General features: G+C 37.8%; 1 protein-coding gene and 1 pseudogene across 1 annotated transcript; both read left to right on the forward strand.

The window, feature by feature from the left end:
- Positions 1-805: 805 nt before the first annotated feature.
- On the forward strand, positions 806-4,551 carry LOC103719686 (annotated as a pseudogene).
- Positions 4,552-12,244: 7,693 nt separating this feature from the next.
- On the forward strand, positions 12,245-14,833 carry LOC120111401 (polygalacturonase-like). The gene is made up of 4 exons (XM_039128452.1): positions 12,245-12,676; positions 12,930-13,219; positions 14,122-14,359; positions 14,529-14,833. The coding sequence occupies exons 1-4, from the start codon at positions 12,245-12,247 to the stop codon at positions 14,745-14,747; spliced, it is 1,179 nt and encodes a 392-aa protein (XP_038984380.1). The 3' UTR covers positions 14,748-14,833.
- The last annotated feature ends 5,003 nt before the right edge of the window (positions 14,834-19,836 follow it).

Below are 19,836 nucleotides of genomic sequence, written 5' to 3' on the forward strand. Positions count from 1 at the left end.
ACAAATGATACTGATGGGAACATTTTGGTCATTTATGGATGACCATCAACAACGGCATCAATGGGAAACAGATGGAAGAAGTATCTTTGCTGCAAAATATAATTTTTTGAAGGACTACTTTGAGAATTTTTAGAGGTAAAGAGACCGTGATGCAAAATGGGCGAACGTGAGGGATTCTAAATATATATTTTTTCCACCAATCTATTTCAGTTTTGGTTTATTCTACGACGTAAAACGCAGCATTAAGGTTCCTTTTCGCAGCCCGACGTCACAATTATGTTACATGCCTTAACCTTTTAAAAAAATTATGCCCTTGATAGTTATTTTTTATAACAATCGAGCTCACCAAAAAAGCTAACCAAAAAATATTTTTTGGATTCTTCAATCATGCATAAGTACCCAAGATCTACTCAGTGCATAGCTAATATGTGATATAATGCATGTTTGAATGATATAATTTCTCTGTTTAAGCCATGACATTCTCGTCGGGCTAAGACTTCATATTCATTTAAATATAATTACAAGTATCACGATTAGCCTATAATCAGCCTCAATGAGCCCGTGATGCAGTATTCCCTAGTCCATATAAGTCATGAATTGGATCCGCTCTAATATCATTTATAACAACTCAGAATCTCATTCAAAAAAGCTAACTAGAAAATATTTTTTAGATTTTTTAGTCTTATATAAGTATCCAAGATCTACGCGATGCATAGTCATTGTGGAACTAAATGCACGCCCGTATAGATCCTCATATTTTTTTAAAGAGCTTAATCATATGAATCTTCTTTAGCATGTGGCAAGGATGGTGGAACTATTTCATCGGTTTTTTGCTCTTGCTTGTGTAACATTATCTAGTTGTGGCAAACCTAAGATTGACACGTAATATTTGATCATGATCATGCATAAAACCATTACGAAATGCATATAGGCGTACATTGCTAGTGTCTTTACCCATATCGTATCTTTTGGACCGAATCAATTCTGCTAACTCTCATCTTTAGTGAAAATGCTTCTACAGTCTCACAACAGAATCAGAGATCTTATTGCACTAGGGTTGGAAGTGGGCCGAGTCGGGCTGAGCCATGGCCTCATCCAAATCCGGCCCGAATTTTTTTCGAGCTTCGGGTTGGGCCTAAGCCCAAAAATTTTGGACAATTCAAGCTTGAGCCCAGCCCGAATTCAATTGGGCTGACCCAAATTATCCGTTTGGGCCAACCCAAATTATTCGTTTGGGCCAACATGAATCTAGCCTAAACTCGATTGAAGTTTGATATTTCATAACATTGCTTTAAAAGTAAATGAGCTAGATAAAAATTAGGCTCTCTCTTATAACACAAGTAAATGATATATGATATATTATTATCAGCTAAACCTATTTTAATTTGTCATTTACTTCCACATTATTCTCTCTAAATAACAGCATACAAAAATAAATTGATTCGGGCATGAATTCAGGCTATGTTTTGAACATTGTTTGGGCCTTGCTGAGAACTAATATCTCTACATTCTTTAAAAACTTTACTGATCTCTCTCGATCCCTCTCTTTCACTTCTCCATCTGAAATCAAAACCATTCTTTCAACTATTTTTCCACCGTAGGTAAACCTTCTCCCTCTCTTCCATTCATTGGAGTTCTCGCCTCTGGAATCTAAGTCCCTCTTATTGCCACCAAAGTTCTCTCTTCGTTATCTCTTTTATTACATAAAAATTGTCAGATCTTGTCTTTAGTTTTATGAATTATTTAAAGAAAAGTATTTTACAAGATTTGCAATATTTATTTTTAGTATATGAGATATATCTTTTAGAGCTGAAAATTTTTTTATGTGCAGGCTGGTGACTTATTTAAAATTGCTATGACAAGATGTGCCCCATACACTAGTTTTTTTTTTTCCAGAAAATTAAAGCTCTAAAAAAAAGTAGCTTAAGATACACAACATAAGATGTGGCCTTCTACCACATAGCTGTGGAGGTTGTTAGTAAGTCTGAAGAATTTTGAAGTCCTTCAATGATTTTGCTTGGGAATGATTGAAATTGTTCTTCCACCCATGAGCACAACAATAGTAGCAAAGAAGCTTGATCATTGCAATCTATCGTGTAGTTTTAAGAGATTCTAATCTCTTTTTATATTCTGATACATGCCCTTATATATATATGCATCTATGACAATAAATATCACAAGCTAATTTCGTTGAAATAAGATATAGCAATTGTTATAAATAAAGAAGAATAAAGTAGAATAATTTCATGATTAGTAAAAGAACTTTCATAACTCTTTTTATTATCTAATTGTCCAATCTATCTTTTTCTTAAATAATATTTTTACAAAAAACATTGAGGAGTAAGTGCTAGACTAATCTAAGTATTAAAACAAGTTGAAATAAACAAAAATAAATTAGAATTTTTCGACTTGTAAACCCTTTTAAATATGTAAAATTGTATGAATGCCCTTGCAAAGTTTTTATTTATACATATACCCTTATAAATATATATTTTTTGTATATCTACCTATTAAGGGTATTTCAGTTATTTTAAATTTTAAACTATTAATTTCTTAATAGCGTTAGATGGTGTAGGCACATATATAAGAAAAAATAAAAGGAAGAATATACATGCAAAAAAAATATTTTATAAGGATTTACATGCAAATATCAATTTGGGAGGTTATTCATGTAAATTCTAATGTTTAGAAGGATATATATATATATATATATATATATATATATATGGTCAGTTCTAGGTTGAGATGCTAATTAAGCATAGGACAGGCAGCTGTAATGTCTTGGGCCCGGCCTGCTAGAACAAAGCACATATTTCACACCCTAGTTTTTTCGCAAATAGAACCATTAAAAGGAAACAAACCGAGTGTGAACATTGAAAAGGTGATAAGTGGAACATTCAATTCTCTTTTCCGTCTCATGCCTCCCACGTGTCTCACATCTCAAGGAAGCTTCCTTTCTCAGCCACCAGAACCTCCCATGAGTCTATAAATACCCACCACCTTAACCTACAGACCCATCCAAAACCTTTCATTTTTTTCATACTTCTTCTTCCTCCTCCTCCTCTCTGTAAGAGCAGCAGGATCATCATCCAGATTGATGGGATCCTCGTTGCACCATCAAATTCTAATGCCGATTTTGGCCACATTGGAGAATGGCTGGCTTTTGATCACGTCGAGGGTGTCTCGGTGTATGGCGGGACCATCCATGGCCGTGGCTCCCCTCTTTGGGCCTGCAAGGCTGCTAGTGGGAACTGTCCAGATGGTTCAACTGTACGTGCTAGCAGTGTAAAATGGACCCCTAGCTCTCACAACCTTTCCTTGCCTATAATTATTTAGCATTAACCTAATCACTACTATGCTCCTCTTCTTGCACTCATTGACATTTTGAAGCTCGAAGGACATCATGATTCGTGGGTTGACGTCGATCAATTGTACCACATCGTGATCGTCGACTGTCGAGGGGTGACAGCGCAAGGTGTCAAGATTGCAACTCCGGGAAACAGCCCCAACACCGGCGGCGTCCATGTTCAGGCATAGACCAACTTCATGGTATCATGGGGACAGGCATCAAGACAGGTGACGACTGCATCTCGATCGGTCGCGGCACGGCGAGCCCGTGGATGGAGCAATACGTACAATTGTTGGCCTGGGCATGGCATAAGGCGAGGGGACACCGATTGCATTATATTTGCATGGTGGAGGCACAGTACCATTGCTCGTCTTGTATCTACGGATCATCAAATTATGATTCACACGTGTGGGAACCTTTTGGTGTTCTAACATGCACATGCACGGGTGGTGTTGGTGGCTAGCAGCATTGGGATCCCGGGGAAGGCGTACGACGCGGAGGGTGGGGAGAACGAAACGGTGAAGACTACGGTGTTCACAAGAACAGAGAACGAGCTGCAGATTATAGCTCTGTTTGGCAGAGCTAGGACACTAGAGCTTTGAGAAATAGAACTTTTTAAAGTAGAGATTTTATAAAAAAACTATTTACTATTAGGTAATAATTACATTTCTAAAGTGATGTGGAACTTTAATAAGTATTTTGTAAACAAATTGAAAAAGTACTTTTGGTATGACAAAAATGGCCATAAATAACATTGCATAGTATTATATAACAAAGCATAATAAAATATAATATATATTAATGTATAAATATATAATATAGTATAATATTACTATAATATAATATAATATTATTATAATATAGTAATATAATATTGCATACTATAGTATAATAATATAATATAATTTGATATTATATAATATAACATATCAATGTATTATGATCAATGTTTTCAGGCAAAGCTAAAATAGCTTTCTAATGTTTTTTACCAAATATCTCTATTCTATCCAAAAGTACTTTTGGAGGGTCAAAAAGTGGTTTATGTCCCACCAAAAGCCCACAGAGCCTAAGATATGGGGAGGCCGAGCGAGAGGTTCATCAAGGGAGTGGCATTCGAGCACGTGTCAATGCAAAATGTCAGAAATTCCATCATCCTTGACCAGAATTACTGCCCCAAAGATGAAGGATGCCCTGATCGGTAAAAGAAATTTTGTCCAATATCAGGGGTAAATGTGTCGAAGGTGGGGGCGGCTAACGTATCGCGCCATCTTGGCCCTGATCTTACCTTTACCATAGAGACATATATGGAGTAGAAATTGCGGACCCAATCGCCAAAAAAAAAACAAATTGATGGGCCACTTAAAATAAGTCATCCATCAAGTCCTTCAAGAAGTCAATAAGACAATGCCTTATAAATCACTACTTTTATGGTATTAATACCCGAGTTCACTGTGGACTTTGATGGCATACAACAATCTAGTCACAGTTTATCTGATCGGTAAAACTGGGCTGAGTCTATTAGCTTTGTCTATTAGCTTTGGGCCAATAGAAAGGCATTGTAATATTGGCCCGCAAAACCTACCTTTTAGTTAGAGTATGTTGGAAATTCAAGGATGATTGATATGATGACTTGCATCGATATGTTACAGGACTAGAAAATAGACTGGTAGTATCAATACCTAATGCATGACTTTAAAACAATATATATATATATATATATATATATATATATAACAACACATTTTTCATAAGAAATACACAGTAACACAATTGGAGTAATATTTTATCACAACAGCTCTCAAGCTTAAATTGGCATGAAGCATATGACTGCCAATGAAAAAGTTGCATCAACCATTCTATTTATTGGCTGTTGAACAATTTCCTTTGAATAAATCCCTGCTAGTTTCTTATGATTTTTTTTCTCTTGATGGCTACCACTTTAAAATTCATTGAGTTGAGATAATGGAGGAAATTGATATCTGAATTGGTTTTATTTCAAAGTTTCAGTTAAAAGTGCTACAAAGTATTAATTAAGCAATTTATTTTGATGGTAACATATCATACAATTTTGAATTAAATTATTATTTTTTGCTTATGTTTTATTTTAGTATTTTCTCATTAATTAGTACAAATAAAAATACTTAACAAATATAATATTTAATTTTTTTAGTGGCGGTCCAAAGGCCAATGAAATGGAGGTATAAGGGCAATTTTAGTGGACAAAACATGCATTGACTCTAATAAGGTAAAATAATTAGTGGCCAATATAATGGACGTGTAAGAGCATTTTTAGTGAATGAATGATGGATTGAATCCAATAAAGTGAAATAATTGGTGGTATTTCACATCATTCTTAATGGTAATTAAAAGATTAAAGTATAGCCATACTGAACTATACTTTTTATGTAGAATTGGATATTGTTTCTAATTTTTAGTTGTTCATCAACGTTTAACCTATACGCCCAGCAAATCCTTATAAGATATATTTTATTTGCTTTCTTCTATAATTTTTGGTTTAAACTAGTTGTATAATTAAGTATTTAAGTAAACAAATCATTTCAATGGATTCATTATACTTATTTGCATCACCTCATGTGTCAGAACTTAGATAAGGTTGACTCCTCTCCAAGTTGTAATAAAAAGTGCCCCAAAATATAGTTTCAACAAAGATTCTTGTAATACAATTCATTTCTTGCATATATGTGAATACTAGAGATCAGTATCCATCAAGCTTAAAAGTAAAATATTTAAATGAGAACGACAATGCCTAACTTTCAACAAAAACAAATATATTATCGATATGTGTTGCTAAAATACCATCATGTAGGCCTTTTAAGTATAAGTCTAACTATGCAGATCCACTTTTATGTATGGTAAAATGCACCTGTTGAAGTCCATGAGATGTTGAAGAATATAAGCACTCATAAATTAAAATGCTATGCATTTCCTAGCAACGCTTAATTTGTTTAAGAAGTCAATTTTTCTAGAAATCATGAATTGTAATTTATTAAATAAAAATTAATATTTAAAAGTGATCTATTGTTTTTGTTGCAGCTGTTTGGCCTAAGAAATGTATTCAACCAGAAGGAAGAGATCTGGGCTGTTTGGCCTAAGAAATGTATTCAACAAGAAAGAAGACGTTTGGGACTATAAATTTTAATATATAACAGATTAAAATTTTATAATTGGACTAGTAATAAAATATTTTTTTTTGAGAGAACCTACACTATAATCATTTGTCTCTTGATATTTAGGCATACACCATATAATGTTTGAAAATATAGCTTTTATGTGAAGTACATGATGGCATGTATTTAGTCTCACATAAATTGTCCACCGCGGAGGTTCTAACTAAGACCAATTTTAGGATAAGGTCTCGGGTTATTGCAATTTTAGTTCCTAGTTCGAGGGTTGATCACTAGAACAAGCTCTAATTCATAAATAGTCAAAAAAAAACCTACAAGATATATTATTACCTTAAATAGGTGTTATAAATTACATAATTGTATTGCATGTTTTCCATCTAGTTTAAAATTCTCTCTCTTCACAACCATATGTTATCCAGCCTATCCATGTCCAAACCAAACCTAACTCCAGATTCGACCTTGCAAACCCATAATCAAATATAAGCTAACATATAGCTTTGGCCCCAATTTAGTGGACTCAAACTCCCAATCTTGCCTAGGTTACTTCATTAATTGGGTTTTAATTGACCTATTATTAATCCAAACCATCCAAGTTGCTAATAGTTTTATAATTGCAGATCTTCTATGCCTGTCGAAAGCAAATGGAACTCGTCTACACATTGGAACCTGTACATCCAATTAGTCGAGGCCTTAATAAATGCCCATGTCTTAAGCACGCATTATTCTTACCTAAACTTCAAATTTACGCAAATTGCATTGCAAGGCTCTAATGGCTATGGAGAAACAGATTAAAGAACTTTTATTTGACTAAATGTTGAACCAATGTAGCCTTATATGGTGGGATTAAAACAAATTGACAACCACTCAATCAAGGAATTGACCAGTTCTTTGGAATTGTTTTGGAAGGTTATTATAACAAGAGTTCTAATGTTTTATGGTGCTTGAATGCAATAAACCATAATTATTTAAATTAGTTGATGCTCTAGAATTTGGACAGATGGGATATGAATCCCTAATGAATTATTTATTACGCTCTACGACTAGGTTTGGTAGATAGGATAAGTGGGGGATATCCCTCCAAATAGGGAGATATCCTCTCAAGCACTCGAAAAGAGTTCCATAATAGGATTATTCGAATAAGTGCAAAAAGTGAGAGGGAGAAGACATAATTCTATTCCTCTAGTTTGCTAAAATAGAGTTATTCATGAAACATGAGAAATTTATCTCCTTAAATTACTATTTTGCCTTTGTCCATGCTTAAATATATCAAAATGTGGGAAGTAATTTTATCTCGGTGATACAAACAAAATTGTGATGAATTGATGCATTTAATTGTTCTCTACATTTGTCCTCCAATCAAATATCAAAAGAAGACTTATTTTTTGGAATAGCCTATCTTTTCTAGAGGATATTCTTTCAAAATTTATCCTTTTAAAAAAATGCAATAAAAATTAACTTGACATTAAGAATGCCTACCGGCAAAGATAATACAATATTTGCATCAACAAACCCAAGTTCAATTTTGCCATTACCTTAATTTTTCACCAAATTTTCACCATCCTAATTCTCAAAAATAAAGAAGAAAGAAAAATTGGCTAGTTTTCACAAAAATTAGCTTTAAAACTCTAAAAGAAACATTAACTAGATCTTTCAAAACTATAAATGAAACATTAGCTAGATCTTTCACCATCTCAGTTCTCAAAAATTTATATATAAAAAAAAAGATCGGGTAGATCTCATATAAATTACCTCTAACATGTTAACTAGGTTGCGCTCTTAAACTTTGTGACCGCCCAAGATAAATGGAGACCTAATTCAATCTCAATTGCTCAGTGCACTACAAAAGAAAGGAAATCTCCCGACGCTTTTTTTGGTCTATACCGACGCTTATAAGCGTCGGCGAATTCCCAGCCCACGCTTCGCAAAGCGTGGCTCAGACGTCGGGCAGGTGGGCGTGGGTCGGGTTTAACCCGACGCGTTTAAAAAGCGTCGTTGGTCTATGCCGACGCTTTTAAGCGTCGTTCCTTTTATCATACGCCGACGCTTATAAGCGTCGGCGAGAGGGGTTGCTTTTTCCGACGCTTTTAAGCGTCGTTTCTTCTATCAGACTCTGGGGAGAAGGGTTGGTTACTACGGGTTTAGGCCGACGCTTAAAAGCGTCGTTACAGGCTTGCTTTTCCCGACGCTTTTAAGCGTCGCTACTTATATCCTATCAGTCTTTTAATCTCCAATCCTCGCCACCCACCCAGCTCCTGTCTCTCTCTCCACCCCCTTTGAAACCCTCCCAAGTCCCCACCCCACCTCTCATCCACTCCATCCCAATCCTCGCCACCCACCCAGCTCCCGTCTCTCTCTCTCTCTCTCCACCCCCTTTGAAACCCTCCCAAGTCCCCACCCCACCTCTCATCCACACCATCCCAATCCTCGCCACCCACCCAGCTCCCGTCTCTCTCTCTCTCTCTCTCTCTCTCCTTTTTTTTTTTTTTTGCTGAAACTCTCTCTGTCTCTCTCTGCCTTTGGTCTCGTGTGGAGAGTATCCAAGCTTTTCGCTGGGGCTTTTCGCTGGAGAAGGCCTTGCTGGGGCTTTTCGCTGCAGTGACACTCGCCATCGCCGTGTCCAAGCTTCGGGGGAAGCGCTTCGGCGACGACCTCAACCCTCCAAATCTGACAGCCCTCACCAAAGCTTCGGCGACATCTTCCTCCTCCGCATGGGCCAGCGGAACCTCGTCGTGGTCTCATCCCCCGAGATGGCGTCGAGTTCGGCTCCCACACCCGCAACGCCATTCTTCGACATCTTCACCGGCAAAGGCCAGGACATGGTCTTCACCGTCTACGGCGAGCATCTTGGCGAAGGCGGTGGTGGGGATGATGGCGAAGACGCGGCGCATCAGGCCGTGGGCTCGGCACTTGGACGCCAAGCCCAGCGCCTTCTTCAGGACCAGCATCTCCATTCTCCACCTCCGCCCTCCTAATTCCCCACCACCACTCGTTGATCCGCCGATGTGGGGCTAAATCGTTCATTTAATTGATTTTATTTAACTGAAATCGAGAAAAAGCAATGACGAGCGGAGGGGAGGGGGGTGCGGCCTCTGATTCAAAATGGCCTCCGACGACGCTTTCGAGCGTCGGCTTTTTTAAAATTTTCGACGACGCTAATTAGCGTCGTCTTAGCCCACGAAGCGTCATTTACTGCCGACGTTTTTTTAAACCGTGGACAAACTGTGGTGCTAGACCAAAAATTGCCGACGCTTGTGACAAGCGTCGGCAAAAAAGCGTCGGTAAAACCCATTTTTTTAGTAGTGGTGACAAAATTGGATCCAGTCAACCTTAATTTACTTGAAACCATATACGATTGAATTGGGTTCAAGCCAGTTTCAGACCCAACCTTATTGATTTATAACCCTATTAGCCCACGCATGGTATCTATATTGAGAGATAAATTTATTTTTAGATTTCAATATTGGTTTGGTCAACTACAAAACTTCTTTGAACCCAAATTTTCACATTAACTATTCTTTATCCGGTTTAGTTTGGCTCCATCCCAGTTGCAATGGCCATGCGACCTTCTCCGAAGAAGAAAAATATGGTCTCTAAATCTAGTGTTTCAGTCCGAGTCAGCTCTAAATTGGATTATTTTCAGGTCATAGTTGGGTCTACCAAACCCAAACCTAAAAAATTTGACTCCGTTCTTGACACACTAAATGGCTCAAAGTCAAATTCCCTTTACACATTTAATTAACCTTCTCGCCGTCCAATTTTTCTCGGACCATCCTTTCCGGTGCTTCCACTAGCGGTTGACAAGTGACGGTAGGATTTTTTCAGCATCAGGTAATCATTTCTCCATGGGAACCACCCGCCCGAGTAAGGACTATTTTTGACCAGGAATTTTGAGCGGATACTCTCTTAGTCTTCTTGTGCCACCAAAACTCACGTCAAAATGGACTTTGGGGGAATAGTGGGCCGAGCCAAACACAACCGAACCCTTTTTAAGCTTCTTCCCTCGTGGTAAATGGTCAACCGACTGTTACATTGAGTCATCTGTGGGTTAGAATAATTTGTCCATATACAAAGTGCCAAGGTAAAAGGTTTTATATAATCAAAGTTTCTTATTAAAAATATATTTTATTTTAAATTTGCAGATCAACTAAGCTTGTTTAAAGGGAAAAAAAAAACTCTAATACAGCTAAAGATTACTTAAATTGATAATATTTTCAGTTGAACTATAGATTACATGACTCTAATTCTTTTTTATTTTTGGGTGAGACATGACCTTTTCCCTCTAATCAGTCGCAGATGGTAGTCTATTAAAAGAACCCTCTTAACACTAATTTATTGACAGCTTGATTCTGTGGAAATGATTTGCAATTTATAGCTTGCTAATCATAACACTTGTCTGATTTAACATAGTGATAGAAGACGGTCCAATAGAAAATCTATGCATACTTCTATTTTGTACAAATTTATTTTATTAAAAATTTGGGAGTTTTGTTTTTATATAGGCTCTAGCCCTCTAGGACTAAAATTTTGTAAGAATAAAATTAAAATTTTACCTGGACTTCAATATTTTATTTTTATTCAAACTCTCATTAATATTTTGGGTTTGTCCATACAAACTTATTGTTTGCATTTTAGAATATTGAGTTATTTTTTTTTTCAACCTTCTTCTTCTTCTTTTCTTCCATGTACTCTTTCCTTTTCTTTTTTTTTTTCTTTTTTTTTTTTCTGTCCTCCGTTCTATCCTATGTTAACCGGGAGTCCTGCATCACATAGTCATAGTACTTGTTTCTACATCCGAGTTTTGAAATAGATTAAAACATATACATAGTGCCAATATGGTCATTTAACTACTCATTAATTTATAATTAATTTAAGGAAGTTTGGCTAGACAAAGAAGCGATTTGATTAAAAGTGTCTATAGTCTAATGCATCTAAGGCCACAACAACGACATGGCCAAAGCATGCAAGCGTCCTCTCTCCCATATCTAATAAGCTAGAATATTATGTTACAACAGTTTCTCCGCAACAATTTCTCTTTTTTTTGGTACATTGGCGGCTCGCACCACACGTTGATGAGCGTAGCTAAGAAAATCAGAAAAGAGAAGCTGGCTCGGCGGGTAGGAAACATCCGCTTGGGTCCTCCAAAAATAATCCTCCGAGTGCTGCACCGCATAGGAGGCCATCCAGTTAGGAGCTGAGCTGGCTTTCTGATACACATGCATAGCCCTAAAGGAGCCACAGTCCTCTGCCATCTGCTGTATGTCACAGAGTAAGGACTCCCCGTCCGACTCAGAGAGTCGCCTGTAGATTTTCTCCATCACTGCTGCTGAGTCACCCCCTATGATGATATGCTCCGCATCTATTAGAGAGCCTCTTCCACGCTGCCTGCAGCTCTGCACCCACAACAATTTCCAAAGGGGCACCGAACTGTAGGAATCCAACAAAGCCCATCGTGCAATATAATCAAAGTCCTCATAGTTTCCATTGTTCAGGCTGTGGCTTTTTTAACGGCCTACGCCGCCGCAAATAACGGTCGGAATCCACCAAAAAATATTCAGATTTTGGTGCGTCTTCACCAAAGGAATTAAACGCTTCACCTACCTAGAAAGGTTTAAAACCAAAGTCATCCTTTGGGTGGGCAGGTCGTTAATTTCCCACTAATATTCCAATCCTTTAAATACCCCTTTAAACTGCTATAACATTCCACATCTCTCTGGACATTTCTTAAGAGGTATACATGAGCAGTAGCCCAATGGCAAAGCTCATTACCTTGTTCCTGCTCCAACTATTTCTCCTCTGCTTCCTACCAAGATCAAATGCAGTCTACGATGTGCTAAATTTTGGGGCCAAAGCTGACGGGAAGACTGACTCGACGCAAGCATTCCTTAAAGCTTGGACGGCGGCGTGCGGCTCATCTTCCCCGGCCACCCTCTACGTGCCCGCCGGGAGTTTCCTACTAAGCCAGGCCACCTTCAATGGCCCATGCAAGAACACTGCGATCAAGTTTTCGATCCATGGCAAGATCGCCGCGCCTTCGAACTACAGAAAGTTAGGTGCTTCTGGGAAATGGATTACGTTTGATGATGTTGATGGCGTGACGATCAGCGGCGGCGAACTCGACGGAAGAGGGGCAGATCTGTGGACCTGCAAACTTGATGGCCGGAGCTGCCCAACCGGTGCAACTGTAAGTATATAAGCTCAAAACGTGGCTCTCAGAAGAACAAATAGTTGCATTGCACCAATTCAGCATACAACTTTATATCTTGCTAAAAATTCTATTCATGCCTGCTTCCAACATGAAAGCAAACATAAATACACAAGACTAGCATGTCATCATGTTGCGCGTAGCTAGTAATGGGATCAGTGGTATCATGACCGTTTATGTCGATTAAGGCACATATTCTGAAACTGTTATCTGGTTCTCGATTTGCATGCAGTCGCTGACCTTCAGCAACTCGAAAAACATTGTGATCGATGGCTTAGCGTCGATCAACAGCGAGCTGTATCACATCGTCATCCTCGGCTGCCAAGGAGTGAGGGTTCAAGGCGTTTACATCACTGCGGCGGGGAACAGCCCGAACACCGACGGCATCCACGTTCAGATGTCCACCGGCGTCAGCATAGTTCAGGCCACCATCAAGACCGGCGATGACTGCATCTCCATTGGTCCTGGCACCTCCAACCTTTGGATCGAGCGTGTGTTCTGTGGACCAGGGCACGGCATTAGGTACGTAGAACATCTTGAGAAACAACAATTAACCTTTAAAAAGCCTTAGGACAACGGGTCTAAAAGGGACGGCCAGGAAACTGATCAATTAATCAAGAGCCAATTAGTCAATATGGATCTTGAGTTTGGACATAGAGCTACATGGGCCAGGCATTTGTGTAATGCATCATCCCTCAGTTTTTTATTTCTTTGAGAAGACATCTTATCTAAATTCTTGTAACTCTTTATTTCATCTTCATTATTTTTGTTCATTTAGAAACATTATTTTTGGGTAAGAGGAGATCTAGACTAATACATGCATGCCTGAAGCTAAAATTGGTCTACACCCCGCGTCAGCTGCACCTTCCCCCCTCTCGTAGTGGGTCATGTGTCTGATTCACATAAAGTCCGCACTATAGGCATATGAATGCATGTGGATAATTTGACCTATACGCAGCATAAGATGTTGTGTTATGTTCTCCATAAACCAAATTAAGCACAAAACCATATCATTTCTAAAGGTTTGGTTTGTATCTTTCACATGAAAGAATAATTGATCTTCTTTTACAACATTGGTGCTGCCCTATTTCTAAAGGATGCTTAAACTTATCTCTAGGTGAAAAGAGCTAGGCATTGATGTCGGACATGCGACATACTTTTGAAATTTTACTTTTTAAATAATTCGATAACATGCTTCCATTAGGATTTGAATTTTGAATCGCTTCTAAGAACAAATACTTACGAGAGAGGTGCCAAAGACTGGACCTAACTCTTGTTGGACACTCCGGACTAGTCATGCATGTCGGTGGTTTTTACATGATATAGATTATCAAGACTCTTTTTATTATTTTCATCTTCAATAAATTGAGATCTCTGTGGGTTTGACTACCCTAATTTTTGGATATATGTTTGTTTTGTATCAGCATTGGGAGCTTAGGCAAGGAGGGGCAGGGACTTGAGGAGGAAGGCGTGGAGAATGTGACCGTAAAATCTGCCGTATTTACGGGCACACAAAACGGGTTTAGGATTAAGACGTGGGCAACAAACGTCCGTGGCTATGTGAAAGGAGTCGTCTTTTCTAATGCATCAATGCGAAATGTCCAAAATCCTATTATCATTGATCAGAGCTATTGCCCTGGAAACAAAAATTGCCCTGACCAGGTATGTATCGAATTTTAACTTTCGTATTAAAACACTCAAACAACTTTGGCAGTATTTATACTCTAAAAAAAAAAAAAATACTTGGCAGTATTAATTGGCCTCCTTGATATAAAGTTGTTTCCCCCATATATATCTGTTTCTAATTATTTTTTAATTTTTTCCTTCCTAGAACTCGAGAGTTGGAATCAGTCATGTGAAGTACAAAAACATTCGAGGGACCTCGGCAACAAAAGACGCTGTGAATTTTGATTGTAGTCCAAGCAATCCATGCAATGGAATTAGATTGAAGAACATTAAGCTCACCTATCAAAACGAACAAGCAAAATCTAAATGCAAGCATGCTTATGGAATTGCCACCGGTTCTGTCATCCCACCAAGTTGTCTTTGATGCCACCGATATTATGCTATTAGTCTAGAATATACTTGAGGTTTGGGTAGTCTGTGCATTGGCTTGTTCAAGCCGACGCCCAACTGCGATGGTTTCTTGTATTTTGCTTTTGCATTGTACTTATTACACACAGAAATTTACTTATCCTTTCATTGAGGTTCTGTTCTCCCGTCCCTCTCCCAACTCTCGTGTGGGCTCCATCTCAATGGGGCTCCCGTGGCCAACTTCAAGACCGGGTGGGTCTTACCAATGTATTGTCATGCACAGGATCATTAGATAAGTATCCCATCTTTAGCCCATATTTCGCCCCTTGAAACAATTTTTTTTTTTTCTAAATTAAAAAGATAAATAATTACTAACAAAATAAACTTTAAAAACCTAGCCCGGTGGTTTAATCTATCTACCTCCTAGAGGGTGATGGGTCTCTGTTTTATGATTTTGGCGAGACATTAATCAAGAAACATCAACGTCCAAATCATTGCATTCTTCATTCAACTAATAGAAATTTTGTTAGAAATATTTTGCCTAAAAGCTACTATATTTTTATTTTATAAAAGTATTATAAAGAAACGATGAAACAAAGAATGGAACAGAGAACAAATAATTTTTTACGTGGTTCAGCTCGAAAGCCTACGTCCACGGGAGAAGAGAGATGGGATCTTTTTATTCACTACATTAACGAAGAATATACCAGCATAGACCCATATAAAGGCCAAAGGCAACAATAGAAGGAGGGTCCAAATAAGGCAAACAATCAATCGTAGGAGAAAAACTCTCCATAACAACTGCATCTAATTCAAACACATCTCCAAATTAGGAGCCTTACCGAATCTCTGTTACCAAATCTACCATAAATCACGCCCAAATCCCTCTCTTCTTGCCAGCACTCCCTCTCAAGTTGGTGCGAAGATATCAATAGCACCCAACTTGGACAAGATCTCTTGGAACCGGGCTACTGGTAAACCTTTTGTGAAAATATCAGCTAGTTGTTGATTACTGCGAATATAGGGAGTAGAGATAATTTTGGCTTGAACATTTTCTCGAACAAAATGGCAATCAACCTCAATATGTTTTGTTTGCTCATGAAACACAGAATTTGAAGCAATATGAATTGCAGGTTGATTATCGTAAAACATCTTCGTTGGCTACGATGAGTCAAATCCCAAATCTTGTAACAAAGCTCGAAACCAAATAATCTCGCTCAAAGCCAAATAATTTCACTCGTAGTAGATGTCATGGCTCTATATTCTGCTTCAGCACTTGAACGTGCTATAACATTCTATTTTTTACTTTTCCATGTCACCAAGTTACCACCCACAAATGTACAATACTCTGTTGTAGATCTTCTATCTGTTTGACATCATGCCCAATCAGCATCGGTATAGGCACTAATATAATTGTATCTATTCCTTTGCATCCATATACCTCTTCCAGGTGATCCTTTCAAGTATTGCAGTATTCTATTAACAGCCGTCATGTGATTAACTCGTAGAGTATGCATAAAGCGACTAACCAAGCTCACTGCATAAGAGATATCAGGGTGAGTAATTGTGAGATAGATTAGTTTACCAACTAATCGCTAAAATTGACTAACATCAGATAGCAGTTCACCATCTGCATAAAAATTGCCTCCACTCTCAATAGGAGTGTCAACAGGTTTCGCTCCTGTTTTTTCTGTTTCATGTAATAAACCCAACACATACTTTCTTTGATTAAGAAAGATGCCTTTTTTTGAATAAGCAACTTCTAATCCCAAAAAATATTTTAGAACACCCAAATCTTTAATGGCAATTTTTTTATAAAGAAGAGCCTTGAGTTTTGAAATTTCACCTTGATCATCTCCAGTGATTATGTCATCCACATAAACAAAAACAATAGTGGTGCCAAAAAACCTTTCTTGACAAATAGGAAAGGATCTGCACTGCTTCTTTTAAGCCCAATATTTATCAGCACATGACTGAGCTTAGCGTACCAAGCTCGTGGAGATTGCTTGAGACCGTAGATAGCTTTGTTGAACTTGCATGCCAGATCAGGCCTATTCACTAGATGATGTCCTAGTGGAATTCTCATATAAACTTTCTCTTATAGATCGTCATGTAAGAAGGCATTTTTTACATCCATCTGAAAAAGTTTCCAACCATAATTGACAGCAAGAGATAGAAGAACCCATCTTAGCAACTGAGCAAACATTTTTGTGTAGTCTACTCCATATGTCTGAGTAAATCCCTTAGCAACAAATCTTGCTTTATATCATTCTATGGTACCATCATTGTTATACTTGATCTTGTATACCCAATGACATCCCATAGATTTCTTTCCCAATGGCAGCTTGACGATAGTCCAAGTTTTATTTTCATCATGAGCTCAAAATTCTTCTTTCATAGCTTGTTTCCAAACAGGCTTGGAGTTGGCTTCTTGAAAGTTTGTTGGTTCATTCTCATTAGATATAGCACTGAAGAATGCAACATAAGAATGAGCAACTTTATCATATGTCACAGTCTTGTATTGGATAAGATACTGCATGATAAGTAAAGAAGTCTTTCATCGTAGCTGGAAGGCACGACTCTCTACTTGACCACTATGAGATAATTTCGGTAGGAAAAACATTAGACTGAGTAGAGTCCTCTAGTGCCAAAGATCTAGGCTCCGCGTCGGCCATAGTTTGCACCTATTCTGGTTCTTGTTCCTTAGTCACCATAGGATTGATGCTCGCTGTTGGAAGTGGTACCAAATCAGGCAAGTACTCCCCCTGTGGAAAATTTCCATCCTCCTTTTTGGCTTGAAAGAAAGGCTTAGACTCATCAAATCGAACATCACGAGAAATAACTAACTTTTGTGATACTGGATCATAACACTTGTACCCTTTCCTTGTAGAAGAATACTTGAGAAATATACAACGAGTGGCACGAGCATCTAGCTTATCACGATGAATCGCCTGTTGATGAATATAACATACACAGCCAAAAATCCGCAAGTGTGAAATATCAAGCTTGCGGTTTAAAACAACTTCTAAAGCTGACTTGAAATCGAGAACACGATTAGGAAGTTGATTGATTAGATAGACGGCAGTCAAAACTCCATGTGACCAATACTTTTTTGGAACATTCATTTGAAACAAAAGAGCTCGGGTGATCTCTAGTATATGCCAGTTTTTTCTTTCAGAAACACCATTCTGCTGTGGAGTACTGATAGAGGTTGTTTGATGAATAATTTTCTGGCTGTGTAAATAATAAGGTAAAGTACCTTTAACAAACTTAGAACCATTGTCAGAACGAAAAAATTTCACTTTAGCACCAAATTGATTGATCACCATACTATAAAATTCTTTGAAAACAGAGCACACATCAGTTTTAGATTTCAATAAGTATATCCAGGTAGCACAGGATCGATCATCAATAAACAACACAAAGTATTTATAGCCATCACAAGAATCAATAGGTGCAGGACCCCATAAATCAGAATGAATTAATTCAAAGAAGTCAGCAGTCAAAGACTTTGAATTACCAAAAGGTAAATGAGTCTGCTTAGATAATTGACAAATATCACAAGTAGAGGACTCAATGAGTAATGAAGGAAAAAGACAAGACAGAATACGGTTGGATGGATGTCCAAACCGTTGATGCAAAACAGAGTAGTGCGCAGCTGTTGCTCTATCAGTCGGCTTGAACAAGTAGAGACCATGAGAATAAACTCCCTCACCAATCTTCCTCCTTGATATTCGATCCTAGAAGGTAACAACAGTGGGGGAAAAAATAACAATACAATTTAGTGAGCGTGTAATTTTTCCAACTGAAAGGAGTTGTGAAGTAAATGAAGAAACAAATAGAACATTTGAACTAGGAGAGCCATAGAATAAGTTAATTTTTCCAGATCCCAAAATTGGAACCGTGCACATTAGCAACAGAAACAACATGGTTGTTGGAACTATCAGAGAAATCAAACAAATAAGTAGAAACGTTTGCCATATGATCTGTCGCTCCAGAATCAATGATCCATGTATTGACACTAGAAGAACTAAAGAGAGCTTGAAGGTTACCTGACACATGAGTGGAGAAATCTGGTTCAGACATGACAGACTTATTGAGTTGTTGTACAAGATGACTTAAATGTTGTATTGAGATCGATGTATCTACGGCCGCTGCTTGCTTCTTTTTATCAGTGCTACCAGGATTAGGCCTAAGATGAGGATGAAGATCCCAACAACAGTCCTTGTGTGCCATTTTTTCCCATAATGTTGACAAGAAAAAATTTCCTTCCTAGTTTTATTCTTGTAATTCTTTTCTTTTGCACTGCCAGAGACCTTCTTCTTTTCATATTTCTTAGATAGAAAGACACTGGATTCAGTTCTATCTGATGTTGATTCATATCGCTACTCATAGCTTTTTTTCAAGTCTCTTCTTTTTGAATAATAGAGCACACACTAGACAATGATGAAAGTGAGGGATTTATGAGTATGTTACTTCTGAGATTCTCATATTCTGGCTTCAAGCTACTCGGCAGTGAAAAAATTTTGTCCTCTTCCGCTCGTTTCAGAAGAGTCTTAATATCAGTAGTAGGTGGGTGATACATGTCAAGCTCATCCCACATTTTCTTAAGACCCCCGAGATGTTCGATGACGGTTTTGTCACCTTGATCTGCTGTAGCAATCTTTCGCTTTAATTCAAAGATGCGAGCAGCATTATTTTGATTACCATACAGATCTGAAACTGAATCTCATAATTCCTTTGCTGACTCGGAAAAGGTAAAGATGTTAGCAATTTGTGGCTCTATAGAATTGGGAAGCCATGATCTAATGAGTTGATCATTACATATCTATTCTTCAAATTTCAGATCAGTTTTTGTAGGGCAGGTAGTTTTACCATCAATGAAACCCATCTTTCTCTTGCCCCCAAGAGACAGCATCACAGCACGAGACCAAGATATATAGTTAAAAACATTCAACGGAATAGTTGATAGCTTCCAACTAGGATTAATATCAGATTCTCCCATTGATAAAGAGAGGAAACACAATCAGATCAGAAAAAAACGATCTAAAAGAAACACTTACTCTAATAACCTTTAAAGCAAAAACTAGATCGGCAAACAACCC

Source organism: Phoenix dactylifera, chromosome 7, assembly GCF_009389715.1.
Source record: "Phoenix dactylifera cultivar Barhee BC4 chromosome 7, palm_55x_up_171113_PBpolish2nd_filt_p, whole genome shotgun sequence".
Lineage (NCBI taxonomy): Eukaryota > Viridiplantae > Streptophyta > Magnoliopsida > Arecales > Arecaceae > Phoenix > Phoenix dactylifera.

Bases quoted from the DNA above. Each gene is read 5' to 3' on its own strand.
- LOC120111401 (XM_039128452.1), top strand. From the start codon at position 12,245: ATGGCAAAGCTCATTACCTTGTTCCTGCTCCAACTATTTCTCCTCTGC. The intron at 12,677-12,929 runs GTAAGTATATAA...ATTTGCATGCAG, and splicing joins GCTGCCCAACCGGTGCAACT to TCGCTGACCTTCAGCAACTC. The intron at 13,220-14,121 runs GTACGTAGAACA...GTTTTGTATCAG, and splicing joins GGACCAGGGCACGGCATTAG to CATTGGGAGCTTAGGCAAGG.